The 10,371-nt window shown below is 58.8% G+C and overlaps 4 protein-coding genes across 4 annotated transcripts; 2 read left to right on the forward strand and 2 right to left on the reverse strand.

The window, feature by feature from the left end:
* Positions 1-1,475: 1,475 nt before the first annotated feature.
* Positions 1,476-3,134, forward strand: JN550_011954 (uncharacterized protein; the record flags this gene model as incomplete). The annotated part of the gene is made up of 3 exons (XM_049310377.1): positions 1,476-1,766; positions 1,869-2,724; positions 2,845-3,134. 3 exons carry the CDS (start codon positions 1,476-1,478, stop codon positions 3,132-3,134), a joined length of 1,437 nt encoding a protein of 478 aa, XP_049166123.1.
* A 342-nt stretch (positions 3,135-3,476) lies between these two features.
* JN550_011955 (uncharacterized protein) lies at positions 3,477-5,159 on the reverse strand (the record flags this gene model as incomplete). Its single annotated transcript, XM_049310378.1, has 2 exons — positions 3,477-4,647; positions 4,720-5,159. The coding sequence occupies 2 exons, from the start codon at positions 5,157-5,159 to the stop codon at positions 3,477-3,479; spliced, it is 1,611 nt and encodes a 536-aa protein (XP_049166124.1).
* Positions 5,160-7,205: 2,046 nt separating this feature from the next.
* On the forward strand, positions 7,206-7,711 carry JN550_011956 (uncharacterized protein; the record flags this gene model as incomplete). The annotated part of the gene is made up of 4 exons (XM_049310379.1): positions 7,206-7,211; positions 7,271-7,346; positions 7,421-7,463; positions 7,573-7,711. The coding sequence occupies 4 exons, from the start codon at positions 7,206-7,208 to the stop codon at positions 7,709-7,711; spliced, it is 264 nt and encodes an 87-aa protein (XP_049166125.1).
* Positions 7,712-8,667: 956 nt separating this feature from the next.
* On the reverse strand, positions 8,668-9,915 carry JN550_011957 (uncharacterized protein; the record flags this gene model as incomplete). Its single annotated transcript, XM_049310381.1, has 3 exons — positions 8,668-9,286; positions 9,428-9,741; positions 9,901-9,915. The coding sequence occupies 3 exons, from the start codon at positions 9,913-9,915 to the stop codon at positions 8,668-8,670; spliced, it is 948 nt and encodes a 315-aa protein (XP_049166126.1).
* Positions 9,916-10,371: the final 456 nt, after the last annotated feature.

The following is a 10,371-nucleotide window of genomic DNA, read 5'->3' on the forward strand; positions in this document are numbered from 1 at the left end:
ATCCAAATCCACGAGACTGTTCCGGTTTGTTGCCTCTAGGCCCTCTAACATATCACATGGTTGTAGTTTGATAAGACTCAGCAGTCGGTCCAATGGAGCAGGGCCAAAGACATTGTCAGATGACTGACAGTCTTCATCTCTCATTTCCCTTTGAATCAAAAGAACACCACTAGCTTCTATCCGTTCTATGTAAGGGCTAGGATTAGCTAATAGTAGATACTGCCCTACGGCCGACACTAGTCGCATCCACTTTCGTTCCTGGTCGTCGTTGGGCGTGCGACTGTAAGTTAAAAGGCCCACCGGCCCGGGACCGATGGTTTAGGGGGTGGAGACGCCAAACGAGACGGCAAACCAAGCCAATGACAGCGAGCGAACCAGTTGGCAGACCCTCTGCCGCAGCAAGGGAGTAATGTTGCAGCCCTAGATAGATGGTAAGCCGAGTTCCGCATCCCTCGAATGAAATTGCCGTTGAGCCTCCCAGATGTCTAGGGGTACTCCGTAGCTCCTAGTGGTTTAGCCTCCTTGCGGCGGTATACTAGCGTCGGTCCGGATCCATCCTGTTGAAACGGCCAAGACACGCCGGATGCTCGAAATTGCCATGCTAGTATGCGTGACCTCGTGGACAACTCAGGCAGAAACGTTTCGAAGGTGAGCAGCTGTCCTGCGGGCCAACACCGGGCAGATTCGTCTCCATCTCGACTGCGCCCGCACTTACATACGACTCCCTTGCCTTGTTGGCCCCCTTATATACCGAGGCTGAGTGGCCTGCCAAGGCAACGAAAGCGCAAGGGCGGGGCCTGTCCCCTGTGAACAACTGCGCCAAGTCCTGCCGTTTCCTAATGGTATGCAGGAGCCACAGTTTCGGCAGCCAATACTGGCCGGCGCCCCCTGGACAGAATCTTATACCCAACGTCATTTCCCCGCATGCGGGGCGCTGGCTATACCCCGACGGAACAAGCTGGGGGCGTTAAGGGAGCAGCTCGGTGGAGTCGTCGGGTCCGGTCTTAACTCGAAGGAGGGCAGGCCGGGTGGGCTGATGGCGGAGCGGCCCTTCTCCTGTGGTTGAGAACGACGCTTGCCACGACTAAGAGGAGAACCCGAGGTCTCAGGTCGACCTTTTGCCCCGGGTAGTTGTGCTAATCAGACCAGAACACCCACACAAACATCACCCCCGCCTGTGCAGGTTGCCATCACATTCGCCCAAAGAGGGAAGTATACCAGGACCGAAGGTAGGGGTCCAAAACTTAAACCCCGTGGAACCCCTCCGCTGGTTAGACCATCGGCCCTTTCTTATTAAGTCGACGGGGTCCTGTCACATCCGTCGAGCTATCTTAAAGGACCGCTCCTAATATAACATACATAACTCCGATATTTATAAGAACGACCGGGTCTCTTGTCGACGAAAGATAAGAGAGAACCTCACATAACCCTCACCTCAAACACACAGACACGCATATACTCCTCCCTCCTTCACTATGGCTACCCTGGACTTCACCAAGTTCTACAATGTCATCGACGGCAAGCTGGTAGGCACGGCCAAGACGCGCCGCGCCGTCAACCCGTCGACCGAGGAGGAGCTGTGGGAGGTGCCCGTCAGCACGCAGGAGGACATCGACAAGGCCGTCGCCGCGGCCAAGAAGGCCCAGGAGGCCTGGGCCGAGGTGTCGTGGGAGGACCGCCGGAAGGCCATCCACGACTTCGCCGCCGCGCTCGAGAAGCAGTCCGGCGAGTTCGCCAAGCTCCTGACCACTGAGCAGGGCAAGCCCGTAAGTCTTCTTCTTATCCAGGCCCCGCCCCGATGAGACCTTCTCTCTCTCTCTCTCTTTCGTATACCGAGAAACAGTGCTAACTCTGCTGCCCCATCACAGCTCATGTTCGCCCAGGGCGAGATCGCCGAGGCCGTCCGGTGGCTGCGCACCCTGAGCTCGTACCCGGAGCCGCAGGAGACGGTGGAGGAGTCCCCAGAGCGCAAGGTGTCGATCCGGTACACGCCGCTGGGCGTGGCGGTGGGCATCGTGCCGTGGAACTTCCCGGTGCAGCTGGCGAGCGGCAAGATCGCGGCGGCGCTGGTGACGGGCAACGCCTTCATCCTCAAGCCGTCGCCCTTCACGCCGTACTGCGACCTCAAGATGGCGGAGCTGGCGCAGGCCTTCTTCCCGCCGGGCATCTTCCAGGCGCTCAGCGGCGACGACAACCTCGGGCCCTGGCTGACGGCGCACCCGGGCATCGACAAGGTCAGCTTCACGGGGTCGACGGCGACGGGCAAGCGGGTCATGGAGAGCTGCGCCAAGACGCTCAAGCGCGTGACGCTGGAGCTGGGCGGCAACGACCCGGCCATCGTGTGCGCGGACGCGGACCCGGCCGTGGTCGGGCCCAAGGTGGCGACCATGGCGCTGTTCAACAGCGGGCAGATCTGCATCGCGGTCAAGCGCGTCTACGTGCACGAGAGCATCTACCCGGCGGTGCTGGCGGCCATGGTCGAGTTCGTCAAGAGCGTGCGCGTCGGCGACGGCCACTCCGAGGGCGTCTTCATGGGCCCCGTCAACAACAAGCTGCAGTTCGACCGCGTCAAGAACCTGCTCGACGACATTGAGAAGACGCAGCTCAAGATCGCCACCGGCTCCACCAAGACCCAGGCCGACGGCAGCAAGGGCCTGTTCATCACCCCGACCATCATCGACAACCCCCCCGAGGACTCGAGAATCGTCGTCGAGGAGCCTTTCGGTAAGCTTTCCCCCCCTTTTCCTCATCCTCAGATCAACCCCCTCTCCCCATTTCTCTCTTCGGGGCGTCAGGGCTGTGTAGGTATCAGAACAAGTGCCATGCTAACTCTCACGAACCCAGGCCCCGTCTTCCCCGTGCTCAAGTGGACCGACGAGGCGGACGTCATCAAGCGCGCCAACGACACCGACATGGGTCTGGGCGCGTCCGTCTGGTCGCAGAACATGGAGACGGCGCACCGCATCGCCAAGAAGCTCAAGGCCGGCAACGTGTGGATCAATGCCCACGCCGAGCCCCAGCCCGAGGCGCCCTTCGGTGGCCACAAGCACAGCGGTGTTGGCTACGAGTGGGGTGAGGGTGGCCTGAAGGCGTACTGCAACGCGCAGTCGGTATACGTCAAGACTTCGCCATAAACATGTCCTAATGATTGAAATGAAATGAATTGAAGAATTTTTCCTGTCAAACCACTTTTCAGTTTTGGGGCTTGAACATGGCTTGTGAGACGCAATTGTAGACTAGGCATGTTTAAAGGACCAAATGAGTTAAGTGAGTTAAATCGTGAACGTTTCATTGTATTCGACTGTCTACCATGAGCCGGGGGGTCTATGAATCGACAGACAACCATGCCATTATCCCCAAATCCCTATGTCACTGCCAGGTCTGTCGTGCCCATGTCAAAATCTATGCCTTTTTTTTTTTCCTCCTTCTCTCATCAAGTTATCGTAATCAAACCATGCCTACCGTATCGCACCAGCTTATGCCAGCTGGCCAATGCCAAGGCTCTCGGGGTCGGCCTTGACGATACGGAGGGTGTTGGTGTTGCCCATGCCGCCTCTCCAGCCCTGGACAACGACGACGGGGTCGCCCCTGGACAGGACGTTGAGGGCCAAGGCGTTCTCGACAGCCCACTTGATACGGCGGTCGACGTCCTCCTGCCAGTTGACCTTGGTGAAGTCGGGCTTCTCCTCGGGGAAGTAGAAGGGGTAGACGCCACGGTACAGGTGAGCGTAGCGCGAGGCGCTGGCGTTTCGGGTGACCATGAAGATGGGGCAGACGGGGCGGTACTTGGAGAGCAGGCGAGCCGACTCACCCGAGGTGGACAGGACAATGATGCCACCGGCGTTGAGCTTGAGGGACGAGTTGACGGCGTCCATGGCGCAGGCCTCGACGACGCTGACGGGGGGCTTGACCAGCTTGGTCAGCTCGTAGTAGTGAGCGACGTAGGGGATGGTGTTCTCAGCCATCAGGCAGGCCTTGTTCATCTCGGAGACGGCGAGCTCGGGGTAGGAGCCCTTGGCGGTCTCGCCGGACAACATGACACAGTCGGCACCGTCGGTGACGGCGTTGCCCACGTCCGAGATCTCGGCACGGGTGGGGCGGGGGTTCTTGATCATGGACTCGAGCATCTGGGTGGCGCAGATGACGGGCTTGCCAGCCAGGTTGCACATGGCAATCATCTTCTTCTGGGCGGCAAAGACCTCGGCGGCGGGGATCTCGATGCCCAGGTCACCACGGGCGACCATGACACCGTCGGTCTCGGCCAGAATGTCACGGAAGTTGTTGAGACCCTGACGGTTCTCGATCTTGGCAATGATCTGGATGTGCTTGCCCTCCTCGCCGAGGACTTCACGGATATCGCGGATGTCCTTGCCGGAGCGGATGAACGAGGCAAAGACCATGTCGACGTTGTTCTTGACGCCGAACTGCAGATCCTTCTTGTCCTTCTCGGACAGGGCGGGCAGGTCGACGTCGGTGTTGGGCAGGTTGACACCCTTGCGGGAGCTGATGTAGCCGTTGTTGAGGGCCTTGACCTTGAGGGTCTTCTCGTCAACGATCTCCTGGACCTCGAAGGCGAGGATACCGTCGTCGACGTAGATGATGCGGCCCTTCTCGATGACCTTGGTGATGTTCTTGTAGTCGACGTACCTGGGAGATGGATCCAGTCAGCGGGATTGGGGTCTTGCGGGGAGCTGGGGGTGGTTCAGATGGGCCTCTTACATGTTCTCAGTGTCACAAGCGGTGGCGTACTTGTCGTCGGTGGTGATGTTCAGGATGGCATTGGCGGCGATGGGCAGGTCGGCATCGTCCTTGGTGTTGCCGGTTCTGATCTCGGGGCCCTTGGTGTCGAGGGCAATGGCGACCTGGCGGCCGGCCTGGGACTTCTCGGCGGCACGGGCGTTGTCAATGACGGACTGGTGGTACTCGTAGGAGCCGTGGGAGAAGTTCATGCGGACGACGTTGAGGCCGGCGGTCCTCAGGCTGTTGATGGCCTCGACCGAGTTGGTCTTGGGGCCGATTGTGCAGATGATGGAGGTGCGGCGCAGGTTTCTCTCGGGGGTGTATGCGGTGTCGAGCGAGGCCAGCCACTCGATGCGGCCATCGTAGGCGAGGTGGTCGTGGGCCGTGATGGCCACGGACTGGTTGCGCTGGTGAGGCATCGTGGAGAGTCTTGGAGCGGTTGACTGTTAGCAGGAGGGTTCGTCCAGAGTCGGAGGAGACCGAGACGACTGCAGTGACTGCTCAGAAGCAAAAAACCAGGAGGGCCTATTGGCAAAGGTTGTACCGCAGAACAGGAGGCCTTGGTCTTGATAGGCAATGGAAGGAGGAAGGGGCAAAGAGAGTGAGCCGAGTCGACGATGGTAACCCAGCCCAGCCCTTTAGCTCCCAGGTTTGTGTTTGCATCACCATGATGTGGTGGTGAGCCAACCCCAACCCCAACCCAAGCCAGACCAAACCAGGGCCGGAGCGGCAGGGAGGCGCAACCAGCAGCTCGAGGAGCTCGTCGCCAGACCGCCGCGACACTGCGATCGCAAGTGTGCCCTCGTCTTCCTCCAAGACCAAGGCCCGGTGATGCGGGCAAACAGAACAGGGGAAGCTGAGCAAAAGAGGGCATTTCCATTACATACCTCGCAACGATGCTGGGTCCAACGGAGAGGAGGGGGGTGGTTCCTGGGATGCTGGGACTGCTCGAGTGTCTGTGAAGCTTCTCGAACGGGGGAGGGTGAGGCGACGGGCTTTTTGATGCTGTTCCTGTCGTCCGGTGTCTGGCTTGTATTGTATGTACAGTCCAGAAAGTGCCGCAGTCGGTTTTATTCTCGCAGGACAAGACAATGGGAATGGGATTGGATGTACGGAGAAACCAAAAAATTGGCTGCACGGCTGGCGGTCGGGGACCCTGCTTTTTCTGCTGTCCCAGGTGGCTGCCCCTCACCTAGCGCAGCTGGAGCGCGACCGGGCCTCGATTGGATGGCTGCCAGTGGAACGGGGGGCATCCTCTCTGCCTCTCTGCCTCTCTGCCTCTCTCAGTCTGCTGGGCAAATAACAAATGTCTTGGCCCAGCCCACTGCTCGACGGGCAGCGCAGGCTCTGCGACCGAGACGAGACTCGCACAGAGCCGCCAAGCCAATTCTGGTTTCTGGCTGTTCCCCCAATCCCATCCCCAATCGTCGCCCACGGGTCGAGGCAAGCGTCTCAACGTTTCCGTGTTTCAATCCGCCGAGCGGCCGGGGGTTGCAGCAGTCCAGTCCGCCAGCCAGCCAGCCGTGGGGAGCTTCCCTTCTGCTGCCACCACCAAGGAGACCAAAGAAAAAAGCCGCTTTCGCCTCTGGGTACCTAGTCGATTCCCCCCACCTGGTCGGACTAGAGGCAGCAAAGAAGCCCATTTTCAGTGCTGCCCCGCCATCTGCGGTAATGTTACAATCCGGCGAGGTCCGTCTTCTCCTTCTGGCTTTTTCCTATTTTTCTTATTCTGCTAGGTTAGGTAAATCTGGACTGGCAGGGATGGGGCGGAGAAGCAGGAGGGAGCTAGGACCGCTGTCGGCGAGTTAGTCGGCGGTGATCCGCGCTGGGCTCTGATGGGGCCCTTGGGGGCCCTGGCTGGCTGGCTGGGCTGGCGGGATGGATGGCTGATAAGATAAGGGGATAGTGGGATGGATGATGCTGTTCCCACCACCTTGTCGAGGTGGTGTGGGATGCTTCCAAGCTTGGCAGCCGGAGATCTCAGGCACCCAAGGCCGCCAGAGCCCAGCGCCCAAGACCCACCCCGTCGTCAGAGTTCCAGCCTTGGCAGCTTGGAGCTTCCAGCTGCAAACAGCGGGACAGCCCCACCGTCGCTGCTCCGGGCAGAGCCGGGGCCGTAGTGCTGACTGGGCGCTGTGACTGCTGGCAGGCGCTGGGCCACAACACTGACACCGCCCCGGCAACACTGAAGCTCCCCCCCAAGGCTCCCAGGCTCCCAGGCTCCCAGGTCCCCAGGTCCCCAGTTATCGGTCGCATGACACAACAACGCAACGCAGCCCTGAAGCAAAGCGATCGTATCGCATCGCCTCTCCATCAACAACACCACAACACACACCCACCCACACCCCCGACACCGCCGTCGCCCAGCCTTCGGTACCCGCGAGCTTTCAAACATCGAGTGAAACCCGAGCCCGTGTCTTTTTTTGGTCCGACAAGTCGCTATCCACCAGCTCCGCAGCGCAGACATGGTTGTGAGTCCCACGCCGCCGCCCAGCGCTCAGGACGCCGTATTCTGAACAGTGGCTCCCAGTTCCTCAACTTGCTGACTTTTGGTCTCTGGGGGAAGCTCGGTCGTATAGTCCACTATGGCGTCGACGCCATCCTCAGTACGCCCGTCCTCCCTTCCGAGTCCTTCTCTCGTGCTCCCACGATGCGGCATCGACTAACGTCCACGTTCCAGTTTCCACCGTCTTGGCTGGCATGAGACGATCGACCGGCTTGACGTGAGTGCGCCCCTCTCCGTCGCGAGCTGAATATGCTTTCGTCGGGTGGCAGAGGACTCGGAGTACGGAATCAGAACGACGAGGACCTGACGGCTGACACGATTTCCAGCTTTCAATCCAAGCAGATCACCGGTGAAAGCCCCGATGCCAACAAGTGGATAGAGAAGTACCTGGGAGTCGGCGAGTGGGTGATGGACCAGTCCGTCGCCATTGCCGGCTCCAGTCCCTGGTTCAAGCGCACCCGGTAAGAGTCGTGTGACCACGGGCCGCTGGATGCGCCAGCTTCAGCCCTTCGCGCAGACTCCCCGGGAGGAGGACGACGACATCATGCGACGCGGCGCCACGAGGGGCATCGAGGGACCGACGAGTGGTGGCAGGCCGCGCTCTGCGAGCGGGAGATTTCGGGATGCATTGTGTACCGGACGGCGTTAGGGACCTGGGTTATACTTGTTGACGTTGTCTTGACCTGCAAACTTTCCACGTTGTCTTTCAGGGAGGCCATCGCAGGCCGAACTGCAGGAAAAAACAACCCAAAAAATATATATATCCAAGACTCCTCTTTTCGAGCTTTTTACATAGTATTAAAGAAATAGGAATGGAAAGTCACACAGAACGAGTTGCCCTCCTCCGCCCTGGGGACTGACTCCACGTAGAACGGGAATACTAGCCGAACTTTGCCGAAACGAGCACTAGACATGCCGGGGTACACAGTCAGGCACCTCTCCTCCTGCTGCGCTAGTGCGCTCGGGTTAGCTCGCTGCGACGGCGCCCGTTGAGACAACTGGGGGGAAAACATGTGAAGGCCGAAAAAGCAGTGATGGCCAATGGCGTCATGTCTACTTCTATATATATATATATTTTAATTATATATCTGCCGAGCAAGGACTATACTCGTACTAGACGAGAAAACTTGGAAACTACCAGGCTCCCCTGGAAAAGTAACCCAAGCTGTACTCATTGCTGCTGCATGTTCTAGAACCCAACACGCGCCCTTGCTCGCTTGGGGTGCAAGCGATTAACGAATGGTCCACCGAGTCCTAACATGGCTACTTAAGTACGTAGATACCTTGCCCACCGATAATCTGGATTTATAGAATGACTGCATTGCACAAACAGAGAGAGGCATTTTGGCTGATTCCCGGGCAAACACGAAGGCAACTGCTAGTGCGGTTGGTGTGGTTTGAGAGATATTGCATTATTTATATTACAAAGCAGTATCTTGATTCCACAAGCACCACCCTCGCCAAGCGCCTCTGATGATGAAGCTGACCAGCTGTTCAGCCATGCCGTAAGGCGTAGCCTGGGGGTGGCCGCCCAGGGGTAAGGGGATGATGCTGGCATCGGCCACCCGCAGCCCCTTCACGCCCAACACTCTACCCTCCGTGTCCACCACCTTGCCCATGGCTGCCGTGCCCCCCGAGTGGTGGTGCTGCGTTCCAGTCCTGCGGATCCTCTCCTCAATCTGCTCGTCGGCAGCATCCGCCGTGAGCGGCGTCGAGCCTTCCAGGCCCTCCCCGGAAGGAGGAGTCTCGCCCTCGACAATACCCTTCATGGGTCCGGTGCCCAGCATGAGCTTCAAGGTCTGGCGCGCCGCGTGGATCAGAGCATCGCGGTCCAGCTGCGTGGCGAAGTAGTCCGGCTGGATGCGCGGGAGGTTGGCCGGGCTGCTGGAGCGAATCGACACCCTGCCGCGGGAGGTGGGCAGGAGCAGCATCGTGGACGTGGCGATGTGCGTCCCATCGACGGGAATGCCTGGTATCCCGGGCGGCACATAGACAGTGAGCACCTCGTCGAGATTTCGCCGATGCTCGAGAGCATGAGGACTTGGGGAGTGTGGTAAGTGCCAGCGCAGACAATCACCTCTTTCTTTGTAGTGATGTGTCGCCCGTCAGCTAGGTCTATCCCCGTTGCAGTCTTGTCGGAGAAGGTGACTCTGCGTACGGGAGTGTTGGTGAAGGAGATACTTGCGCTCTCCTGACTCGGAAGCAGAGACCGAGGTAATATGCATGGGCCCATCGAAACCGTGTCCTTCTGCATGCGCCTCAGAACCGTCGAGTTGTTGCGGTTTCTGAAGCCACGGCTTGATGCCGGCGTAGCTACAGCGTTTGTCGCCCACTATCTCAGCCCATTCATCATAGTCGGCGGCATCTGCACGCAGCCAGCCGCCATAGTTGAGTATACTGCCTCCCCCGAGAGCTTTGCCGGCGTTCAGGGTATGAACACGATTGGCGGTATTGGTGATAGGCTCGCTCTGGTAGGCATAGTTGAACTCGCCGCCCTAAAGCGATAGACCGCCAAGGAAGGTGGTAGCAGCAAGGTTCCCGGAAGGGTCAGACCCGGCTTCCAGGAGGACGACTTCGGGTTTCTGGTCACTCTGACTGAGGCGTGAGGCCACGAGACATCAAGTCAGACCACCGCCAACAACAATGTAGTCTACAGCCACGTTTGGCATCCTTTCAGGGTATAGGTTTGATTCAGAATCTTGCTAATATGGGCAAGATCGAGGGCTGAGCAAAATCAGCTGCGTGAGGTCTGTTAGAAGCACCCTGGCGCAAGGGAGAAATGAGGAGGAAGCGGAGCATGGTAGCAGGGTGCCGAGTTGTATATTAGTTCCTAGGCGGTCGGCCCTAGAAACATATCATGGCGGCGGGAGGTGCATATGCCTTGAGGTGACCAGTAGCTCAGGTCGGTACGCAAGTGCGTGAGTAGCTTGCCCATGTTGGCCTGCGGCTCAACTGGTGTCGAGGATTCTTCGCTGCATCAGCGCCCGTAGTGGTGTCAGCAGAGCAATAATCCTTGAATATAAGGCTTCCGCTTCAGAACAATCCCTATTGCTCGACTATTATCGGCTATGGCAGCAACAAATCCATATCATAGTTTTGCCGTCTTCCAGAGCAAAGAGGGGGGG

Source organism: Neoarthrinium moseri (assembly GCF_022829205.1).
Source record: "Neoarthrinium moseri strain CBS 164.80 chromosome Unknown scaffold76_Wmoseri_CBS_16480, whole genome shotgun sequence".
NCBI classification, from domain to species: Eukaryota; Fungi; Ascomycota; class Sordariomycetes; order Amphisphaeriales; family Apiosporaceae; genus Neoarthrinium; species Neoarthrinium moseri.